Here is a 24,710-nt window from a genome sequence, read left to right as displayed (position 1 = left end):
CCTCCGAGATATCTGTGCTGCTCTAACTCTTGCCTCTGAGCACCCCCGATTTTAATTGCTCCATCATTTGTGGCCATGAGTTGCCTTAGCTTCAAGCTCTGGAATTCCCTCCTTAAACCTCTCAACCTTTTTATCTGCTTTCCTCCTTAAAACCTACCTCTTTGACCAAGTTTGGTCATCTGACCTAACATGTTGTTTGATACTATACTTTGTTTTATAGTGCTCCTGGGAAGCACCTTCATTAAATGTACTGTATAAATATAAGTTGCTGTTGGTATGAGTCAGCCAGCATTAGAATATTGCAGATCTCCCTGGTCAGTTATCAGATAACGAAATTTGCTACAGGAAGTTGACTTTTTCTGAACTTTAATTGTCGGGTGTCATATTGGAGCCAAGTTAAACCCAAAGAGACCCACCCCCTCTGTCCCCCCTCCCACTGACCATCCCAAGAAAGATAGTAGGCAACTTGCTTTGGCATAGCTTTTTTTATTTTGAGCCCTTGCAAATACTGAGAGCTATTCATAAGCAGCACAACTCCTCATAAGATACATGAGTACATTGCCATTATCCTCCTGATGACAATATGGGCACACTGCATATTCATAGAACAGTAATTCTACCAGATGTATATGCATAGCCTTTGATGGCTAATCATGGTCGGCACCAACCCCCTCATCGTACAGCATGTTTTTTCATATCTAGGCACTACAGCCAACAAGTCAGACCAAAGCTCTGTAGTCCTACCACACCCAATCACAAATGGTGGTGAGAAATTAAACAAATAACTGGAGGAGGAGGCTACATAAACAGCCCCCACAATAATGGCAGATCCTAGAACCCAAGTGCAAAAGACAAGTGTTGTGACCATCTTCAGTCAGAACTGCTGAGTGGATGATTCATCTTGGCCTCCCCTTGAGGTCCCCACATCACAGATGCTAGTCTTCAACCAGTTCAATCAATTCCAAATGACAATCAGGTAAAGGCTAAGTGTGCTAGACGCTGCAAAGTTTGCAGGTCCTGAAAGCACCCATCTAAGATCTGAGCTCCAGAACCAGCTGCACCTCTAGCCAAGATGTTCCAGAACAACCACAACACTGGCACTGGCAATGTGGGAAGTTGTCTGGGTATTTTCTTTCTGCGAGTAGCAGGAAAAATCCAATCCAGCCAATTCTGCCCCATGAGCAATGTGCAATTATCGACAAAGTGATGAAAAGTGTCTCGTGTTATCATGCAGAACTGACTCACCAATGATCAGCTCACTGACGTCCAACCTGAATTCTGCCAGGCCTCAGCACTAGACCTCATACCACCCTTAGTCCAAACATGGGCAAAAGAACTGGATTCCAGAGTTGAGTGAATGCCCTTGACACAAAGGCACATTTTCACAGGGTGTGAAATCAGGGCACCCTAGTAAAACTGAAGATGATGTGAATTGGTGCGGGGAGGGGGCTGTGGGGGAGGAATTTCCTGCTGGCTGGAGCCATACCTAGTACAAAGGAAGATGGTCGTGGTCATTGGAGGCCAAACATCTCAGTACCAGATCATCACTGTAGAAGTTCCTCAGGTTAGTGACCTAGGCCCAACTATCTTCAGCTGCTTCATCAATAACCTTCCCTTCATCACCACCGTCAACACCCCTTTGTCCTTTTGTCTGTGACATCTTTGGCAGTCTCTTCTTGGCCTCCACCTATCACTGGCCCCCTATCGAACTCTCCTGTTTCCCCCCCCTTCTACCAGCTTATATTTCATCTCATTTCTATATGTCTTAGTTCTGATGAAGAGTCATACGGACTCGAAACGTCAACTGTATCCCTCTCCGCAGATGCTGCCAGACTTGCTGAGTTTTTCCAGGTATTTTTGTTTTTGTTCTAGATTTCTAGCATCCGCAGTATTTTGCTTTTACCTTCCCTTCATCGTAAGGTCAGAAGTGTGAATGTTTGCAGTGTTCAGTTCTGTTTGCAACTGCTCAGATAATGAAACAATTGTGTACGGGTGCTGCAAGAACTGAACACCATTTAGCCTTGGGAGAATGAGGGACAAGCGACGTGCCACACTAGTGCCAGGCAATGATCATCTTCAACAAGAGAGAATCTTAACTATTGCCCCCTTGACATGCAGTGGTATTACCATCTCTGAGTTGCCCCAACCCCCATCAATATTCTGGGACTGCCATTTGCTAGAAATAAAATTAGACAAGCCATGCAAATGCTTTGGCTATTGAAATAGGTCAAAGGTTGGATATTCTGTAGCCAGTGGCTCAATCCCCCATATCTTGTAAGACATTTTGTTATCTCTTGTATTTCTCTTATCTGTATGGCATGTTAATATCACTTGTATTTCTGTTTGTAAGTAAAATGTACCCAGTTGTGGCGTGGACCAGCGTGTGGATCTCACTGATTGGTGGGAACATGGAGCGAGGAAGACATTGGGACAAAGGGAGAAGAATTCTGATTAAAGGCATCATCGCTGAGGCTCATATTAAACTTTTAAAAAATAATGACGGTTTAACTGAACAGGGACACAGACATGTAAGGACATGTCATTGAGGCAGTGTCTCACCACTAGCCACTCTGTCTGCAACAGCTGTCTTAGATAATGGCCTCTATGGATATGTGTGAATGGTTTTCTTCCTGCCTTATCAAGATGCAGATATTACATCCATTGCTGGTATGCACCTGGAGATAGCCCCCTGCTCAGAGCAGGAAATGACCACATCCAGCTGGTCTTGCACAGCACTGATGGGATTGATAAGGTGCTGAAACCCAATCGTGTGAACCGATTTGTGGTGTTACCTTATATGTCAATGTACCAGTGTCATAAAGAGCAATAAAGCCACAGTCCACAAGGACATCGTTGCTGCAGCCAGGGAAGCGTAACTTGGTCAGTCACGAAAAATTGTGACTTCGTCCAGCGGACCGACTGCCTGGGCACGAGCTCCTGCATGTAGGTCTTACTAAGCAACTGGTGTTCTAAGTAAATACTATTGCTTAGTGGGTTAAAGGTTTTCTGTATAAATTGTATCCAAATTTTGTTTTGTGTCACTGATACGTAGTACAGGGTTTGAACTTAATAGTTAAATGAGGCATTCTGTTTTAGAATCTTACAGCCTCTCCACCACCAACCTGGCACAAGTTAGGACTGTGATGGAATACTCCACACTTGCCAGCATAGGTACGGCTCCAACAACATTCTAGAAGCTTAACACCATTCAGAATAAAGCTCTGCTTGATCGACATCAGATGATTGGTGTATTGCTCACATTGCATTCTCTATTAGTGCGCCAGCTACAAGATGCACTGCAGGAATTCGCCAAGGCTTCTTTGGTCCAAACTCCTGACCTCTAACATTGACTGCTTCCCCTCCTTGCCATTCAATGGCTTTAACATCGTTGAATCTCCCATCATCAATGTCCAGAGGGTTGCCATTGACCAGAAACTTAACTGAACCAGCCATATGAATACTCTAGCTATACGAACAGGACAGAGGTTGGGAATTTTGTAATGAGTAACTCACCTCCTGACACCCCAAAGCCTGTCCACCATCTACAAGACTCAAGTCAGGAGTCTGATAGTATACTCTTCACTTGTCTGGATGAACACAGCTCCAACAAGCTCAACAAAACAGCCAGCTTGATCAGCAGCCCATCCTCAAGCTTAAACATCCTTCACCACTGTAGCATAGTGGCAACAGTATGTACCATCTACAAGATGCAATACTGCAAATCTTCAAGCCTTTGACATCACCTTCCAAATACCCGATCTAGAAGAACAAGGGCAGCAGACGCATGGGAACACCACCAATTGGAAATTCTTCTCTAAGTCACTCACCGTCCTGACTTTGAGCTGTATCACTGTTCCTTCTGTCTCACTAGACAAAAACCTGGAACTCCCTCCCTAACAGCATTGTGGGTGTACCTACACCACATGGACTGCAGCGGTTCAAGAGGGCAGCTCATCACCACCTTCTCAATGGCAATTAGGGATGGGCAATAAATACTAACCTTGCCAGCAACACCCACATCCCATGTTTAAACAAAAAAAAGTTACACACCATTGTGACTTGGAAACCTAATGTATTCACTGTTGCTGGATCAAAATCCTGGAACTCTCTAACAGCGTTATGGGAGCATCATCACTACACTGAAGGTGATGCATTGCCTGCTTGGGCAACTAGATATGGCCAATAAATGTCCATCATCCTGAGAATGAATTTTTAAAAATGCAAGCTGGAAACTATGCCTAAAATGCCAGTGACTTGTGTATCTTTAATCACTTTAAATGAGAGACAATTAGCCATGTTTTCATTAATTCACGCATGATAAGCACCTCGTGGTTGTAACCTGGCCTTTGAAAGGAATATACTGTGCTTGTTTGTGAGGGTCAGACTTGCTACCTTTTAAGTTGTTGGATTTGGACATCTCTGTAGCTCATGCCATTGCTACCCAAGAAGGCAAGCTATCAGCACAGCTTTAAATTTGCTTGCTGAGATGTATAGCAGTGATTTGGTTGATGACTTAGTTAACTTTGGATTTTGTTCACTCCTTCCTGCAGGTGGTAGAGTTGGAGGAATGGAGCGGGGTGAGGGTGCAGTGCAATTCTGTTGAATTTTTAATGTAAATAGGTGATTACTATATTCATGCTGCATAATAAGAATTTTTTTTTTCAAAGTGTATCGTGTTGACTTGTTGAATATTAAAGGAACTCAAAAGTGGAAAATTGTCAAACAAATGCACATAGGTTGTTATCCTTTGTTCTTATATTTGATTTATTCACAAAGTGCACAACACTCCAGGCACTAAAAGCAGAATTCTTCTGTATTGTTTTATTACAGTTCTCAGATTAAATATGATCAATTTAACATTCTTAAACCATGATCAGTTTATTGTTGTTCAATCCATCCATATTTAGCTATAATCCATGAGGGACGTAGGTATCTCTCTCCGTTCACAATTCTGCCCTCCGCTGTCATTCCTACTTCCGTCCATTTTCTGATGTTGTACACCCATCCAACCCTTCTCCAACCTGGCCTGTTCTTTCCTGATGTTTCACTTTCTATTGTCCCAAGCCCCAAACTCTCACCCTGCTTTTTCCCAGTGGTGGTACGTTCCTCAATTTCCCTTTCTTCATTTCAGCTAAAAGCCAATGAGATGCCAAAAGCCCAGTTTTCCTGTGGGTAAACTCATTGGTTCTTCACTTTGTCCAGTTTTTATTGTTCATTCCACTTTATACCATGTTGTGAAAATCAGTAGTTCTAAGCTGTTTGAGTTATTGTGCTGTTTGTTGTATTTTATATCACATCTTTGTTAATATTTCTTTTATATTGTGCAGCAGTAAGTGTCATTCTCTTTTTCTCTGAGCACATCAATATTCTCAAAGCAAAACCCTTCTGTTCTCAATGCTTGCATGGGAATTTTAAATGACATTTTGTTAGAAATATCTGATCTTATGTTGATATTTTGTTGGATTCAGTAGAACTATTGTTCCCATAAGTAGACTCCATGTTCCTTTGGCTCTAAAATTATCGCTAAAGTTAACTTGCACTGTCTAATATATGGTGTAACCTGGAGGTAATAATCTGTTCCCTTGTTATCTTTATTAGAAACTTTATTTCATCACTACATTCCACAAACAATTCAGTATTAAGATTAAAGCAAAATACTGCGGATGCTGGAAATCTGAAATAAAAACAGAAAATGCTGGAAAATCTCAGCAGGTCTGGCAGCATCTGTGGAGAGTCATACGGACTTGAAACGTTAACTGCGTTTCTCTCTCCACGGATGCTGCCAGACCTGCTGAGTTTTTCCAGCATTTTCTGTTTTTATTTCAATATCAAGGTTGCTCAGTTGAAAAATAAGTATACAATAGATATACACACACATGTGGTAAATGTTTTAGTTGTGATTATTAAATATGTGTTTTGATTACACAATTGTCAATGGTTGTGTTTTACTTCAGCTAGGAACTCTTTTGAACATCTATAATGTGATTGCCACAATAATTCAAAACAGTTCTGATGATAGGTGAACAACCTGAAACGTTGGGCTGAATCTTTGCTGCAAGTGTGAAAACATGAGTTGGGATCATTTCTGGGTCCTGAAGCCACTCCAGGGAAAGTAGGCACCCTTTGGAATTTTGACCATGGCATGGGATGTGTTTCCTGTCCAATTAAGGGTGGCACGTGGGGTCTCAAAGCTGGATGGTCAATTTAAGGCCTTCTAGCTTCAGCGGGGCAGCAGGCCGCAGTACAGGGTAAACAACTGAGAGGACACTTCCATTTGGAGGAGCCCTCTCACCAACATTATAAAAATTTCAAATAATGAAAAAAGATACGACAGCCAAGCCAGAATGGGGTCCTGTACCTACACCCAGGCCTGCCTGGAGTGCTGGACCCCTGGGCTGCTGCTGGGTGCCTGCCTCCAGGCCGTAAAACTGCCTCCCCTTTGTGTTGGAAAACTGGAGGCCGAATGGAAAATCCTAGCTGGCCTCCTGTAATTGTGGTTAACAATGAGCCTAAAGGCTCATTCGGCCTTAAACCCTGATGGTGCCAGGAATGGCATCCGGAAACTGGCACATGTGCTGGTTCTGGCATTTTCAGGCCTCACTGACCTTCATTCCTGACCTCAGCAAGGTCCAGATATCCAGCCATTAATTGTTTCTCTCTCTATAGATGCTGCCTGATCTGTCAGCATTTCCTGTTTTTATTTAATCCAAATCAGTAATGCAGTTAATTGGGATCTACAAAAGCCAAACCAAAGATATTTAGGTATGCATGTTTACCAATAAATTACAGTGTCAAAACAAAATAATATTTAAAGCAAAAATATAACCCTGTAATGTTAGGAGAGGAGATGCCTCACTTATTGGTGGTACCAATGGTGAACATGATTTGGACATAAGAAGTAGAGTTGTGAAAGTTGCTGAAAGTACCAAAAAAAAGTCAGGTTTTGGCAAACACTGGCTAAAAGACTCCATGAGGTTAGCAAAATGGTTAGGTGCAGCATATAAATACTGTGGCTGCAACAGTAGGTCAGAGATTGGGAATTCTGCGATGAGTAACTCACCTGACTCCCCAAAGCCTGTCCACCATCTACAAGGCACAAGTTGGAGTGGAAGGGTCTGGTATGTACAGGGTTAATGTAGGACTGAATATAGTATTGCCCCACAGTGACGTAAGAAAGCACAAGACCTAGAATTAAGGTCAGTGTGGTGTTGGCTGGAGACATGTTAAGACCTAGGATGGAGATAGTTCCATGCCTATGCCCTTTATATTTATATATAGTTACAAATAGTTAATAAAGACTTACTGTTGGCATTCATACGGCCACATTCTGTAGCCAACGCCATTCCAACACAAGTGTGATGAAATACCCTGTACTTTCCTGGATGAGTACAGTTTCAACAACACTCGAAGCTCGACACCATCCAGGACAAAAGCAGCCTGTTTGATTGGCACCCCATCCACCACATTAAACTTTCACTCCCTACACCACTGATGAACAGTAGCAGTAGCGTGTACCATCTACAAGATGCAGTGTAGCAATTCTCTAAGCCTCCTCTGATAGCACCTTCCAAACCCACGACCTGTACTTTCTATAAGGACAAGGGCAGCAGACACATGGGAACACCATCGGAGGTTCCTGTCCAAGTCACTCACCATCCTGACTTGGGACTGTTTTGCCTTACTGTTGCTGGGTCAAAATCCTGGGACTCCATCCCTTACATGTACCTACACCACAAGGACTGCAGCGATTGAAGAAGACAGCTCAACACCACCTTCTTGAGAGCAATTAGCGATGGGCAAGAAATGCTGGCCTAGCCAGCGACACCCACATCTCAAGAATGAATAAGATAAAAATACATTTTAATGTGGATAATATGAGGCTCTGCATTTTGGAATGATAAAGAATGGAAGTATGCATTCATTGGAAAGACACTAAAGGATGTGGATGATCAGAGTCCCAAAGGTTTGAATTTGAAATTCTTTAAAATGCAACTAGATAAAGCTGTTCTTTTAAGTAAAATCAGATATCAGCACTGAATTTTCTGAATAAGAACCTAGAGTACAAGAGTAAACAGGTAATGTTAAAATTGTTATGTCTTTGTTAGGCCACAATCAGCGTCAAATTGAAGGCAACATTAGAAAGTCACTAAGAGAGTGAGAGGTTAAGAGAAATATTTTTGTTGAAGAATGGAATGCAATGCAAGGGCATGGTGAGTTAGAAACTGTTGCATCTCTTAAGAGGTTACTGGTTGAATACTTGAAGTGAACAAAGATGCAAGATTGTGGAGAGACAGCCAGGCAGTAGGATTAGTTTTGAATTGCTCAAGATAAGAGCTGGCACTGGCAAGATGGACGACTGGTCTCCTATGCTACAAGCATCAATGGCCCCATGCTGAATAGAGTTAGTCTGAGCAATGACATTTTATATAAAATTCCCTGTTATATGACATTGTGAAATACTGATCTAGTGACTGCATGAGTGGAGCATGATGCTTCTGATTGTAAGTGTTCAGATGGAGCATGGTGCTTCTGATTGTAAGTGTTCAGATGGAGCATGATGCTTCTGATTGTAAGTGTTCAGATGATGAGATATGTTTTATGATTAACCACATCCCTGAGTAAGCACAATGTGGCCATACTAAAACCCCTGTGCGTGTTTGTTTAAAATACAGACATTCATTCAACCATGTAGACTGATCTGAAGTTTACAATATAAAGCATAGAGATGTAATAGGAGTTTATTAGTCACCTATTTGGAAAATGGATCCTGTATTACTACTGTTCTGGGGAACTGAATCTGTGCTTCTGTTTTGAACTCTGTTCTATTGAATCTTAGTTAGCGAAACTGTAACTCACTTTACTTCTAGAAGTTGATTATAATATGGATTTTCCTTTATCTGACTTCTAACTTTCCCCTTCAGTCACATATTGATTTATTTTCTTCCAGCTTTATCCCTATGTCACCTGCATAGCCTTTCAATTTCAAAACTGTTGCTTACTGGTCAAAGGGAGATATAAGGTCAGCCTATTCAAGTGCAATTTCTTAACTCCAAAATTCAATGTCCCAAACATAGAGGAATATGTAGTAATCCTCAGAATAAAACAAAACTCTAATGAGCTGGAGTGTTGTGATTGCTTGCAATCAGTAAGGATTTGATACTGAAAAGTAAATTGACACCCCACCTACATTACAGAGCTACCTTTAGAGCCCACATTTAATAGAAATGAGCAAATCTGTTGCTTGGTTCTGTCAGCCCACTTAGTCTGCTGTATAAGTCAGCTATTTTTACAACCCTTTTCCCCTTTCTCAACATCAATGATAGTTTGTAGGTCTCAAGTTGTGATGTGCAACTTCACTGTGTCTGTCCTGCAAAGCATAACAGGAGAACTGGATCATAATTCAATGCTTCACCAGCGGGTGTGCTTCTGTAATATAATTGCAGCCCTTATGGGTATTATTTACATCAAAATCTCCCAAAAAACCTCCAGTTTAATTAATAGAATGCCCGCACAGCCCCCTAAACATATGTGAACACTCACATACATGTGAACACAACTGTTTAAATACAGTGATTGAGGCTGGGTCACCGATTAGGAATGGTGCATTCAAACAGCAGATAGTAGCAGTCTCCAGCTAGCCAAAGAGAGCAGATAGCAGGGCAGCATTGGGGATAGTACAGCAGGCTGTGAATTGTTGGACAGTGACAGGATAAACTGAGAATTATGCTGAGTCGAGGCAGTTGCCTGGATAAGCAGGTAGTACTGTGGAGTTATAGCACCATCTAGTTTCAGGAGGGCTGAAAGGCAAATAATGGAAACATAAATACAGTAGATGGAAAGCTCAGATTTAAAAGTGTCAAAACTAGATGTGACAAAATCACAGCACAGAACATATATGTAACACAGAGGAAATCCATGGACCTGGATATTAATGGGAGGGAACGGGAGTCAGGGAAGCCCTGTATCGGACCAAGAATCTGACAAGGCCAAAGATTTGGAAACACTGCAATCGTAACAGCAGGGCCTTGTTTAAATAAATCAGTGCAGACTTCAGCCTGACAGGTGGGTAGAAATAGAGGGTTAATTACAGCAGGCCACAACTTGGGACCTGCGGGAATGGCTCGTGAGTGGAGGAGGAAGGCATCAGGCACGATAGCAAGGGAGGGAGTTCAGGGCTGCAGAGGCTGAATTCAGGCTTCCTCTTCAAGCTGGGGGGGACTTCTAGACTGGCCCACAAAGTGCTGTGTTTGGCCAGCCAACAACTCCTCTGTGTTGCTGCTGCCAGGAACAGACAGTGCTATCCTTGACTATGGGGTTAATGATTTATTTTTGATTGAAGTTCTGCTTAGCTAAGGAATTCTTTGCTGAAATATTTGTGCAGTAAAAATACTTTTTAATCTGCTACTTTCTAACTTGTTTGCGGATTGCATGTTGAACCTTTGCCAAAGTAATGCAGTATTCAGCATGTGGACGGGGCCTTTGTATGCAGGGTGACCAGTCCTGAGGAAATAAAGTAAGATGCACCCCCTTGGGTGGGGTAGGGGCAGTGCTGGTGAGACAGCAACTGGGCTGTTCAGACCGGACTTGGGTGCTGGTATAGGGAGGCTGGGGAAGTAGGAGTGTGTGCTGGCCGGCCAAAGAGCACGGAAAGCGGGGGTTTCTGGCGAGACTGGGGAGGCTGCTGAGGCTGTGGGTAGGGGGAGGGGTGGGGTGCGAGGGATGGATTGGCAAGACTGGTGGGGGCTGGGGGTGGACATCCCAGACTCTGACCAGAGTTCCGGATCCCAGATCGAGCCTCAGGCCTGAGCCCCTGAGCAAGCCAAGCACTGCACCAGCCCATTACTCCCAGCCCTGGCCTTGGGTCTGAACACCACCGTTACACCCCCCGCCCACCCAGCTAGGGGCTGCAGGCCCTGAACCCAGAACTCCCCTTACCTTAACTACTCTGCAAGTAAAAATTCAGTGAGTCCACCAATGCTCCGCTCCAGCACCCCTGCCCCATGATCCTCACTTTCTTGGCTCCAGTACCGCTGCAAGCACCAAAGATACAAGAAACACAAGATGACCAGAAATAGGGGACAAGTGGCGTCCCAGGAATAAATGCTATGGGATGCAGGACAATTAGCTAAAAAATGAATAATCCTGTAATGGGATGGTTGGCCACCCTGCCTGTATTGCACTGTGCTCCTAAATAATTTGAAGGACGTAGTTACTCATCAAATTAATTGGGTTTGCTGGTTATACTATATTCTGGCTCATTAAACTTATTGTTTGGGGTCAATCATATGTTTCCCTGCTCTGCAAGTTTCACTGCTGCTGGCTTTTTCTTTGATTGGTTCTGACAAAGGAAGTTTGGTGACTTCATTACGTGTGCTTTCAGTGGACTGTTGAAAATCTCATTCACCAGCACAGCAGCAGCTGTTACTCTTCACTCAGGTAACGTAGCAAAAAGTACAGTAAAGATTTTGAACTTAAACCTTTCTTTATGCATTTCCAGAAAGATTTTTCACTTAGATGCAAAATAAGCAATTTACAGCTTTCCTTTCTCCAGGGTTTATTGTAAAATTCAGCTACATTTCTGGTGAAAGATGGCTTCTGAGAATGAAAACAGCAGGCAGCCTGAGGCTGCAGGAGGGAGTCTGTATGGAGATTATATCTCCAACCCACTGATGAGTGGTAAGTAATTCAAATTACTTTATAACTAACAAGGAGTGCCTGATGCAATTCTGACCCAGTTACCTCTGCTGTGCTTTTAGTGGTAGCTCTCCTTGGCGGAGTATACTCCAAGAGCACAGTCTGCTTCCTATTTAATCTGTTTTAATGGAAAGTACTTGATAAGGTCAAACTCTGTGGCTTGAGACTTGTGGGTTCCCACTCCAGAGACAAGCACAAAAATCAAGGCAGACATTCCTGCACAGTACTGGGGGAGTGCTGCACTATGTTGCAGTCTAGGGTGAGGATTGAACCGAGTCCCTATCTGCTGTCTTCACCGGATGTAAAGGATCTTATGGTACTAATTTGAAGAACAGGGGAGTTAGTCGTGGTGTCCTGGCCAAATATTTATCCCATAGCCACCATCACAAAAACAAATTATCTGGTCATTATCACATTGCCCTTTGTGGGAGTTTGCTGTGTGTAAATTGGCTGCCGTGTTTACTGGCTTGAGATTGTGAAAGACACTATATAAATGCAAGTTTTTTTCCTTGTCACACTATTAGTTAAACACATTTGGCAGTAGTTGGATGTGGAGGAACCATTCGGATATTCAGTGTTGTGAGGTGTGATCCTGCTGAGGATGGCACTCTGTTGCTGTTGGGGGGGAGGGGGGGGTTGCTCACCATTTGGACCCCAGCTTTGGTATATTGTGCAGGAAAGGGAAAAATCATTTTAAATAGGAGCTCAAAGAATGAACATGATCAGTTTGTAATCTTTTGAATCTAGCTGCAGCTTCTAGTGCACAAAATGGAGGTTTGTGGTGTAGTTAACAAGTATGTTGACCAAAATATCTAAAATGAGTGACAACTGTTCAGATCCCAACTGAGGTTACCCCTGGACAAGCCTGATCCCAGAGTGGAACCTAGCTTGATAGATCCTAACTTTTATTTGTTTGTTTAGATACGTGGAGAGTAGCTACTGAACAGAATCACAGGAGTCAGCTGTTGAACTTTTAACAAAAGAATAAAACATTTATTTAACAAGAAATGATGAATTATATTACAATTCTCCTTCACCCCCACAACTATACATTTACAGATACATACAGATTTGTAAGGATAACACAAGTTACAAAAGCTGTCTTATACTCTAATATCCACGGTAAGTACACAGTCCATGTGCCAATAGGAACTCTGTGGTCAGACACACCACACTCTGAAACCAAGTGACAGATGCCACCTCAACCAGATGCAATGGATCTCTCCTCAAATTCCCCTAGATGCTTGTCACGCTATAAGCCAACCGATCTCATTGCACTCCATCTTTCACACAAGGGTTTCCAATCTCCACTCTCCAAGACCCCACCTTGGAATCTTCTCTCAAGTCGACGCTTTCTCTCAGACGCCTTCCGTAAGGGTTCACCTCCAGTGTTTCAAACTCTCCTTCCGGTATTCCTCTTCCCTGGGTCACCACATGCATTCAAGCTGCCTTCCACGCACTCTCTCTCACTGACTCAGCCATCAACAGTACACCGCTTCACATGCCAATAGCAAAGAGTTACTGACCTTCCGTTGTCTCTTTGGACCTTCTTGCCCCTTGCAAGCTGTTCTTGCTTTGAATTTGCTTTCTGCACCTTTTGTCTCTTAAGTTCACTTAACAGGACCTTTCCAGGTTCCTGTCCTTCCTTTGACTAGACGGTCTTCTTGGGACTTTCCCCTGTTCCACTCCCCTGGATTTTGGGGTCTTTTCTTTAGCTTGGGACTGGCTATCTGTACCCTTTGCTCCAGTCTCCCTTGGCAGCTCCTTTCAAAACCAACTGAACTCAAACAGCTTCCAAAATCAAACTGCGATTTCCCTCTTATGTGTGTCTGTGGGAGGGACCTGCCTCTCTGGATCCTTGTTGCTAGGCAACTGCACTGTTTCTTCTCTACTCTTGTTTGCTTACCCTAGCTGCAACGGTCGTGAAAACCTCATTAGAAATGCAGGCACATTTTTAAAGTGAAACTAAAATCCAATTTGACCTTTCTTAACACACAGATACAGAAATACAAATCAAACTTAAACTTTAAAGCTAAAACGCATTCCTCACACCTACAAATACCAATATAACTTATTAAACTATCTCTATTTCCTAACATCAACAAACACTTTAGAAAAGTTCCTGTCACCTTATTCAGTGCTTCCTTGCTGTTGTTACTTGCATTTGCCTTTCATGACCTCAGAATGTCCTACAGCCGATGTAGCACCTTTGAGGTATAGTCATTGTTGTGATGTCGGAAATGGAGCAGGCAATTTGCACGCAGCAAGATCCCACAAGCAGTAATATGACAATGATTAGAAAATATATTTCACTGATGTTGGTTGAGGAATAACTATTGGCCAGAGCACTGAGGAGGACTCCCCTGCTCTTCTGCAAAATAGTGCCATGGAAATTTTTTATGTCTACCTGAGAGGGCAGGTGGGGCCCTTGGTTTGATGTCATGAGGGGTGAGAGATTGTGGCGGTTTTGGAAGGCTTAGGGGGAAGCACTGCTCCTCCTGACACACAAGCAGCTCTGGTAAGGCACATCAGCTGGATTTGGCTGTTCTTATCTCCCTTGTTTCCCAAACCCTGGGAATCAGCAAGCTTTGGTTGGATTTTGCATTTTTTTTACACCAATTTAATTCCCCCTCCTGCCTGTCCTTGGGGTTTTGGGTGGGGGTTAAATTCCCCCAGTGTATCAGCTTTCCAGTGAAAAAATGATGACTGTACACAGAACACCATCCACTTTAACAGCAGCTATCACATTACAAAATATTCTATGTCACTTCAGAGAGAGTTGAGATTTGGATAGGAAGAGGGGTGATATTTCTCTCTGCATGGATGCTGGTTGACCTGCTGAGTTTTTCTAGCAGTTTTTGCTTTTGTTTCAGATTTCCAGCATCAGTATTTTGTTTTATGTAGGGCTAATATTAAGTTTGATGGTCAAGTTCAAAGTGGTAGATGGAGGAGCTTAGGATGCAAGTTCCAGAGTGTAGGGAATGATTGCTGCAGAGCAGAGGACAGGGACACACAAGGATGTTTTCAGGAGACAGGAGGATGTATGTTGGGCATTGGAGCATCCTTCAAACGCCCCACTGAGGCACCCATTACTGCCTTCTTAAAAGCAGCAGGAGCAATTTTCCCATTCAACTGCCTTACTGACCTTGCAACCCATTGTGGCTGTTGGGGGCTGATTTTGCCAATGTCAACCTTTTTCAATTCACTGCTGACTCTGCAGACTAAGCCATTGAATGAGCTATCGGCACTCTGCATCATCCTTCAGAATATCTGTTCACTCATGAAGAGAGCCTTTATCATCCATGGGCTTATTTTGGATGATTGCATCAACGTTATGGCAGTGATTGAAACCTGGCTAAGGGCATGATGATACCTTCCTCCTAAATGAAACTTCCCCACTTGACTACCTTACACAAGATTCCCCATCAAGACCATTGAGATGGTGGTGTGGCATCTATCACCAAATCGCACCTTGGCCTGACTACCTATCCCTCTGTCACTTCCTCTTCCTTTGAGCATTTCACCTTGGTCCAACCCTCCCACCTGTCATTCAAAATCGTCTTTATCTACTGCTCATCCAGGAGCAATAAAAGTTTTCTCATTGACATGCCTTCACTGCCTTCCTCCCTCTGCCTCTGCATCAAGGCAGAGGTAAGTTGTGGTGAGGGGTGGGACAGAAAGTAAGAAGTGAATGCTTACTCCCTCTTCAGACTATAAATCAGAAGAAATTATGAAATGAGGAGAAAGTGGGATGTGGGAAAGAGTAGGTAGGCTGGAGGAGTAGCTGCATTGCAATAACTTGGTAAGAAACATTCAGGATGAATATTGAACAGGAAGATACTGCCTGCTAATCTTTGAATATTGCAGATGAAGTGACGCTATTGAATAGTGAACACTATTGATTATTTTGATTTTTCAGAAAACATTTTTCTCAGATGTGTTCCAAGGCGTGTTCTCTCCCACTCTACACTTAAGACTTCCTTCACTTATCAACACCTTTCCGTTCTTTTGCTTAATGTACGTCTTATGCCATCAGAATGTCAGGGCAGTAAATTCTTAACTTCAAATGCTAGGTCTCCTGTTGCAGACAGGGGTTAGAGAAGATTCTACCACCATACAGGATTTAACAAATGCCTCCTTATCTCACTGTCATGTTGTCCATTGAAGCATTTTATAGAAATGGCAATCAAGAACCTTCAGGCTGGAGTTTCAAAGTGGGCTTGGGAACCTGACACCTGGATGAATTCTGACCCAGCACATCAGCTGCAGCACTCTTGCGACATGATCTTTGAATTCAAATGCCCTAACTGGGCAGAAGACAAGATTGGAACCCAGTTGGAGGAACTGAGCACCTCTAGGAAGTGGGAGCTGTCTGCCTGGCGTCAGCGGCAACAGCAGGTGACAGCCATGTTGGGGGCTGCCACTGCCTTGCTGAAGGGACCAGTCACAAAGTCAGAAGTGCATGAGGTCTAACATATTGAAAAACAGCCATGGCCAAGAAGATTTGGTGCAGCTCTTGTGCCGGCACTAGTTAGCCCCTCAGATCTAATCTCAAAACAACTGCAAATAAAATTACTTGGGCCCCATAAAAGTCCTGACAACTGTGCACTGACGCGCATTCACAAGACTGTTCAGGCTTGCTAGAAAAAAATTTCAAAATTGCAATCCCGAACTGACAGGCTCCTTAACAAGCTCCTTAAAGAGCTTAAGGGACTGTTAATTGACAGCATACACATTTTCCGATCCCTCACCCCCACTGGCCCGTTGAAAATTCAAAACTGTTCCAGAGGTGTCGGAATCCCAACATGACCTCTGTGATCGTGATTTTAAAATTACGTCCACATCGATTCCCAACTCCACAGCCTTTCAAAACCCAGCCCTTCATTCCTGGAACCTTAATGCAGTGAATATGTGGTAACAGAGTACAAATTCATTGGCTGGTGCGATACTCAAAATTACCCTGGCTAAGCAAATCAGTCTACATTTTATTACTATTGACAAATTATTAATATTACTCTCATTTGAGGTAGCTTTATCTTTTTTTTATTCATTCACGGGATGTGGGCTTCGCTGACTGGGCCAGCACTTATTGTCCATCCCTAGTTGCCCTTGAGAAGGTGGTGGTGAGCTGCCTTCTTGAACTGCTGTAGTTCATGTGGTGTAGATAAACCCACAGTGCTGTTAGGAAGGGAGTTCCAGGATTTTGACCCAGCGATAATAAAGGAACAGTGATATATTTCCAAGTCAGGATAATGAGTGACTTGGAGGGGAACTTGGTGGTCGTGGTGTTCCCATCTATCTGCTGCCCTTGTCCTTCTAGATGGCAGTGGTCGTGGGTTTGGAAGGTTTTGTTGAAGGAGCCTTGGTGAATTCCTGCAGTGCATCTTGTAGATGGTACACACTACTGCTACTGTGCATCGGTGATGAAGGGAGTGAATTTTTGTGGATGTGGTGCCAATCAAGTGGGCTGCTTTGTCCTGGATGGTGTCAAGGTTCTTGAGTGTTGTGGGAGCTGCACTCATCCAGGATGGTGGGGAGTATTCCATCACACTCCTGACTTGTGCCTTGTAGATGGTGGACAGGCTTTGGGAGTCAGGAGGTGAGTTACTCATCTCAGGAATCCTAGCGTCTGACCTGCTCTTGTAGCCACAGTATTTATATGGCTAGTCCAGTTCAGTTTCTGGTCAATGGTAACCCCCAAGATGTTGATAGTGGGGAATTCAGTGGTGGTAATGCCATTGAACATTAAGGGGTGATGGTTGGAGATGGTCATTGCCTGACACCTATGTGGCACAAATGTTACTTGCCACTTCTCAGCTCAAGCTTGGATATTGTCCAGGTCTTGCTGCATTTGGACATGGACTGTTTCATTATCTGAGGAGTCATGAATGGTGCTGAACATTGTGCAATCATCAGCGAACATCCCCACTTCTGACCTTATGATGGAAGGAAGATCATTGATGAAGCAGCTGAAGATGGTTGGGCCTAGGACACTACCCTAAGGAACTCCTGCAGTGATGTCCTGTAGCTGAGATGACTGGCCTCTAGCAACCACAAGCATCTTCCTTTGTGCTAGGTATGACTCCAACCAGCGGAGAGTTTTCCCCCTGATTCTCATTGACTCCAGTATTGCTAGGGCTCGTTGATGCCACACTCGGTCAAATGCTGCCTTGGTGTCAAGGGCAGTCACTCTCACCTCACCTCTGGAGTTCAGCTGTTTTGTCCATCTGTGAACCAAGGCTGTAATGAGGTCAGTAGCTGAGTGGCCCTGGTGGAACCCAAACTGGGCGTCAGTGAGCAGGTTATTGCTAAGCAAGTGCAGCTTGATAGCACGGTTGATGATCCCTTCCATTGCTTTGCTGATGGTCGAGAGTAGACTGATGGGGTGGTAATTGGCCGAGTTGGATTTGTCTTGCTTTTTGTGTATAGGACATACCTGGGCAATTTTCCACATTGCTGGGTAGATACCAGTGTTGTAGCTGTACTGGAACAGCGTGGCCAGGGTGCGGCAAGTTCTAGAGCACAAGTCTTCAGTGCTATTGCCAGAATATTGTCAGGGCCCATAGCCTTTGCAGTATCCAGTGCCATTTCTTGATATCATGTGGAGTGAATCAAATTGGCTGAATACTCGCATCTGTGATGCTGGGGACCTCCAGAGGTGGCCAAGATGGATCATCCACTCGGCACTTCTGGCTGAAGATTGTAGCAAATGCGTCAGCCTTTTGCACTGATGTGCTGTGCTCCCGCATCATTGAGGATGGGGATATTTGTGGAGCCTCCCACAAAACATCCCTCTAAACATCCCATAGCCATGTACTACTGTAGCACTTGCATTTTATGTTTTAAGTTTCCATTTGGAGTTTTTAATTTACTTAAACATAAGTATAATCAAGTGTTGTTCAAAAGTAGCAGGGTTTCCATCTTCCTCTTGAAGTTTCTTTCAGCCTTTGTCTGGACTGTAGGAAAAACTCTGACTTCAGTCTTTGGGAGTTGTCACATTGGCTTCAAAATTCATGTCTGCTACTTTTAAAAAGCAACACAACACCAAATGTATAAGTGGATCTGCTAGCAGCATCGCTATTTATTATGATAAATCTCACTCCAGACACATCCTACATGTTAGTAACCCAGCTCAATGCAATACAGGAACAGCCTTGTTAACCTGAGAGCTTTGATGAGCCGTATCAATACAATATTTATTTGTTTGGTTCTATCTCCTATTTAGTTCTGAGTTTCTTTGATTTATGTTGTGGATTTTAGACACTGAATCAGACTGGTCTTCTCTTCACGATGCTGCTATTCATGGGCGTCTCATATCACTCCGGCAGCTCATCAGCCAGGTAGCTACAACATTTTATTCTGACATCACGGCAGTCTGCTCTAACTTCTGGGGAAACATACTTAAATGCATCTTTTTAAATCCCTTTTAAGATTTTTGTTCAAATATGTTTGAATGAAACCATTGTGAGCCCATTGGCTTTGCGGTACATATAGTCTGTAAATATTACTTATCTGAGCCAATTATTGCCCTTCCCTATCAATGTCTCAATGTCACCTTCTAATTCTCATTACTATCCCTCAGTTCCAATCAATTGCTTTTTCCTAATTTATCTAAGAGACTGCTGTATAGTTTGTGTCCTCTTTCCTGTGCTCTGTTAGTAAAGTGCATCACCAACATTGCCAGAAAAATCTTTTAACCCTTTTGCTGTTCAAAATAAGGGAAAAGGATCATATTTCCATATGGAGCACTCAAAGAGTAATTTTCCATTTTTGTGTCCCTAGTGGGGAGCCTCACCCATCAGGATTACCTGTCAAAATTTCAGGCATACAATAGACCTGGTCACAAAGTCAGAGCATATTCCTTTATAAGCATTAAGTACTCCCAGGTCATGTGTAGCAAAGTTACCGACAGAGTAAGGCTCTGTCTAACCTGCCTCATATCCCACTGTGATAATTTTGATAGACTTGACATCTAGTTCACTGTTGGTCTCCTGTGCGTTGGAGGTTTTCGAGACCTCAGACTTTGTATGATGCCAAAATCTCTCAATTCCTGTCATTCTGGCCATTTACAGCTTACTAATGGAACTCCTGCAAGTAACTTATTCAGGATCTATTGGACGAATTGCAACCTGCATATGTGGCAGAAACATTTACAATAAGCTGTTGATGTACGTTTCAGCATGTGCAGGTTGAGCAGGCAATTACAGGTGCAATTAGAAAGGCTAATAATATGCTGGCCCTTATTGCAAGAGGGTTTGAGTACAGGATTAGCAAAGTCTTGCTTCAATTGTATAGAACCCTGGTTAGACAGCACCTAGAGTACTTACCTTAGGAAGGATATTATTGCCATAGAGGGAGTGCAACGAAGGTTCAACAGACTTGTTCCCTGATGTCGGGACTGTCCTATGAAGAGAGATTGGGGAGACTGGGCCTGTATTCTCCAGCGTTTCGAAGAATGAGAGGTGATCTCAATGAAACCTACAAAATACTTAAATAGACAGGGTAGGTGCAGGTAAGATGTTTCCCGTGGCTGGGGAGGCTAGAACTGGGGGACACAATTTCAAAATAAGGGCAAAGCTACTTAGGACCAAGATGAGGAGAAATTTCTTTACTCAGAGGGTTGTGAATCTTTGGAATTCTCTACCCAAGAGGGCTGTGAAAACTCAGTCATTGAGTGTGTTTAAAGCAGAGATTGACAGATTTCTAAAAGCTAATAACATATAGGGATATGGGGATAGTGTGGGAAAAAGGCATTGAAGTGGATGACCAGCCATGATCATATTGAATAGCGGAACAGGCTCAATGGGCTGAATGTCCTACTTCTCCTATATTCCTATTTAATCTGCAAAACTGATTAATGTACAATCAAATGGTTTTGATAGTGCAAATGTCTCCATTTTCATACTGTGAAAAGCTTTCTTGAAAGGCAAATAACTTAATTCAAACAATACAAAATATTTTACAACTTTTTAAAAAGCCTATGATAACCATTATATTTATCAAAACAGCACAATTGAAGAAAAATACTGAATGCTTAGAAGCTTACAAGCAGGGTGCATTCTTTAAAAGTAATGATCTAACATTTCCAGTTTGGTCAGGCCAGACTGCATTTGCTGTAATACAGAGCTCTCACCATTGCATTTCCCGAAATGGAAATTACAGCAGTCTGATTTCCTGCTTCCTTTGCAAACAGAAAAGAACTCCAAGATCCAACATTCAGACCTTTGGAAGTTTCATTGAAGTGAGAATATTACAGTAAAGAGTATGTTTAAAGATCAAAACAGCTCAGTGGTAACACTGTCATCGGTTCAAACCCCACTTCAGTATTTCAGCCTGTAATAAAGAATGACATTTTAGTGTAGTTGTAGCAAAATCCTGCCTTTCAGATGAAAGGTTAAATGGAAGCTTATTTGCCGATACAGTTGGATATAAAAATCTCCTGGCAGTCTTTGGGGAAGAAGAGGAGCACCAATTTATATTTATTTAGCACCTTTAACCTAATAAAATGTCCCAAGGTGCTTCACAGGTGCGATATTGGGCAAAATTTGACACTGAGCTATGTAAGGAAATAGGAGGGGGGATGGCCAAAAGCTTTGGCAAAAAGTAATAGCTTGAGGTGGAGAGGTTTAGGAAGGAATTCCAGAGCCTAGAACCGAGGCAGCTGAAGGCATGGTTACCAATGGTGAAGTGATTAAAATGGGGGTGTACGTGTGACGAGAAATGGAGGAGTGCAGATGTCTCAGATGATTATGGAGCTGGAGGGGGTTACAGAGATGGGGAGGGACGAGGTTGTGGAGGGATTTAAAGAAAAGGATGGGAATTTTAAAATCGCTGCATTGTCAAACTAAGAACCAATGTCATTCAGCAACACAATGTCATGGATGAACACAGCATTGGAGGTGTACCTGCACAATAGGAACTGCAGAAATTCAAGAAGGTTGCTCACCGCCACCTTCTCAAGGGCAATTAGGGATGAGCAATAAATGCTGGCCTTGCCCGTGGTCCTAAAGCCTCAGTTAAATATTGATTAATTCTGAGGCAAAGAAGCTTATGTAATCACATTACTATTTCAAGTTGCAAATGTCCATGGCATACCATCTCAAACAAATGATTTTATTAACTAATTGTTTTACCACCCCTTGTGCCAACTAAAGTTATGATTTTAGTTAATAATTATTAACATAAACCTTATTGAGTCCATTCTCATCGTAAAATAGCACTAGCTTCATAAAACTTGCTGGTTTGCCCAACCTTTTTATAAAGGATTTAATGACATTAATTGTATAATTTCTCAAAGTGAAAGTAGTGCTTGGCTTTTCTAACTCTCTCCTCTGCCTAAGGGAAAAAAGTGAACTATTTGGGGAGGAAATACCTGTTTAATATCTATTTCCAGGAAAGAAGGTATATAGATTAAGTCACCAAGGCTTTCTTACTGTGTAGGTAATGCAGGGAAAATACTGCATACCCAGCTGCTATTAACTGTATATCGTGAGCCACATGACCATTGAAAAAATCAGTGTTTGTTTTCCAGGGCCACAGTGCAAATGTCCTTACGATGAACCGAGTTTCACCGCTCCATGAAGCCTGCCTTGGTGGACACACTGCCTGTGTAAAATATCTGCTGGAAAATGGAGCAAAGGTAAGATACACTCGCAATCCAGGAAAGAGGGATTATCTGATTAAATTCCCTTCTGTTCTCTGGAAGGAACAAGCCACTAGCTGTGCAGCAATACTACACTGACAACACTTCCAAAAGCATTTCAAAATCTGCTGCTTTTACAGTGGGTAGTTGGATCTGACTACAGTATCATTCAGTTGTCTTGTCAACTTGTGAATGTGGAACTGAGCCACAGACAATGCAACATCTCCTGCAATGTCTATTGCTAGAGGAACCCTGCATTGTTGCAGATATTGCCGAATTCAACAACAAGGCGCAAAAATGTGTCCAGTTCTGGCTGGGCCATGTATAGACTGTCTGTGGACACGATAAGAAGAAGTCGCCTTGTTATCTCCATTTTTGCTCATTCAACACAAACTTCCATTTAGTTCAATACTGTATGTAAAGAACAAGTAGAAGGGACCCTTGCCATCCATGAGCTTATTGTAGATGCTTGCAACATTATGGCCTTGACAGAAACCTGACTGAGGGGAGATGATATCTTCTCCCTCAATGAAGCCTCCCCACTTGATAGCCTTTCACCACTTGCACCACCATGGCTGTCATATTGGCAGTGTGGCTCTCATCACCAAATCACTTGGTCTGTTCCCAATCCTCTGGTACTTTGTCATCTTTTCAGTATCTCACCTTGATCCACCCCTCTCACCTCTCATTCAAAATTTTCATTCTCTATAGCTCACCCAAGTACGACAAAAATTTTCTTACTCAAGTATCTTCACTGCTTTCCTCCTTCAACTTCTGCATCGAATGACTTCTCGCCTACCCTCGGTGATTTCAATCTCCATTTCAACTTTATGCTCTCTCTCCTCTGAGTTCGCTACCCTCTTATGTTTGCTTAATCTCATCCTCCATGTAAACTCCCCAAATCATACTCATGGCCACCCGCTTCTCCTTGCCTCCTCACATGGTCTGGCTAGTCCTGATGTATTAGTCAAAAATAAGGCAATCTCTGATCACTTCCTTGTATCACCCTCCACCCAAATCCCACTTCCTTGTTCTAATCTTGCCTCCACCTGTACCCCCGCAGGAAAACTACTTTCAAAACCCCAATTGTCTAGCTTTCAGCCCTCCATTCACTACAATATTTGTGCAGCTACTGATTTGCTCAACTGCAAATACAGAATGAGACTTGGCTGAGAGCCCAGAAATCCATTACTCTTGTTGAAACAGCTGTACCCCAGAGAAAACATTGCTTGAATGACACCTCTGGATCTCTGATCTCTGCAGTCGATTTCACAATGCTTACTTACATAAGGTTATGTGGTTTCAAGGGCTTGTAGTTTCTGTTATTGATACTTTAAGGATCTGGATGATTGACACTTTTATTGTTTTGTAGTAAAATGACTTTTTTAGTACACTGGAAAATAATGAATGAATGACTTTTTAAAAGCTTTTTTTTTTACACATTATGTTGTCACTATAGGGTTCATTGACCCACTATACACTGTACAAACCAATGGGCATGGAAGTGCCATTAATTGGCATAGGGAAATGAGCAGCCAGAGAGGTTGAGTGGGGGTGCTTAGGATGGAAATGGAGCATAAGGGGCTGTTGCGGTCACTTTGACAAACGGACCACAGGAGTCTCAGGTACAGGTCACGATCGTTTATTCGAACAATTGCAAGGGGAGAACCATCTCAATGCAACTTGAGATAGCACTCTGCTAAATTACAAGTGTTCAACATATTTATACATTATTGGTCACGTACAAGAACAGTTTCCAGATTCCGATCTCGTCAACATATAGGTTTACATTAAACAGACATCTCTGGTAACAGGTACATGCATCGTATGTCCCTATTTTCACCCAGGCAGAGACCTTCCCTCCTATCTAAGCTGGGACCATCTGTCCTTCCCCTATCTGTTGAAGAGCACACTTAAACTATGTTATTGCCATCCCCTGATTCCGGTCTAACTCCCAGGACCTTGCTGGTGATTGCAAACCCTGAGGGTGTACAAAGTTTGAGTGTGTATAAGGTTCATCTGGTTTAACTGTTTAATTGTTGATTTACTGATTTGCGCTGGCCTGCCTATAGATTCTAATTTAAGTAATTAATTCCCTTATAATAAATTCTCCCTTACCATAAATTCTCATTTACTTTCCTCCCCCTAACAGTCCCCACTTTTGGCCCTTGGCTTAGCCCAAGGTAGCCAACTATAGTGGTACTGTCCGTCCCTTTACGCACCGCCACCCATTAATGCTGGCCAGTCATTCAGCTTTGGGTTGTAAAGGGTACCGTCAGACCATCTGTATCATCTGGCCGTTCAATTCAGGCCTCAGGCTTACTAAATTCCTTCTCCACCTGTTAAAACTCCCCCAGCGCCACCTTTTTTGTGA

General features: G+C 42.9%; 1 protein-coding gene across 3 annotated transcripts in view; it reads left to right on the top strand.

Moving 5' to 3' along the window:
* LOC144691432 (ankyrin repeat and SOCS box protein 9-like) overlaps positions 1-24,710 on the top strand; it is a 123,358-nt gene that overhangs the window by 7,125 nt on the left and 91,523 nt on the right. For 2 of the 3 annotated variants that reach the window (XR_013579133.1, XM_078559522.1), the window contains exons 2-4: positions 11,552-11,676; positions 18,955-19,034; positions 22,226-22,333. Coding sequence is in view for 2 of the 3 variants with exons in the window: in XM_078559522.1 (XP_078415648.1) it covers positions 11,589-11,676; positions 18,955-19,034; positions 22,226-22,333 (276 nt within the window). In the remaining variant the exon portion in view is untranslated. Of the gene's footprint in view, positions 1-10,888; positions 11,437-11,551; positions 11,677-18,954; positions 19,035-22,225; positions 22,334-24,710 lie in introns of those variants that run through there. The other variant, XM_078559523.1, reaches the window with a different exon arrangement.

Source organism: Cetorhinus maximus, chromosome 16 (assembly GCF_964194155.1).
Source record: "Cetorhinus maximus chromosome 16, sCetMax3.hap1.1, whole genome shotgun sequence".
NCBI lineage: Eukaryota > Metazoa > Chordata > Chondrichthyes > Lamniformes > Cetorhinidae > Cetorhinus > Cetorhinus maximus.
Note: the sequence above shows the minus strand (reverse complement) of the source record. Positions and strands in the feature narration are given on the sequence as shown.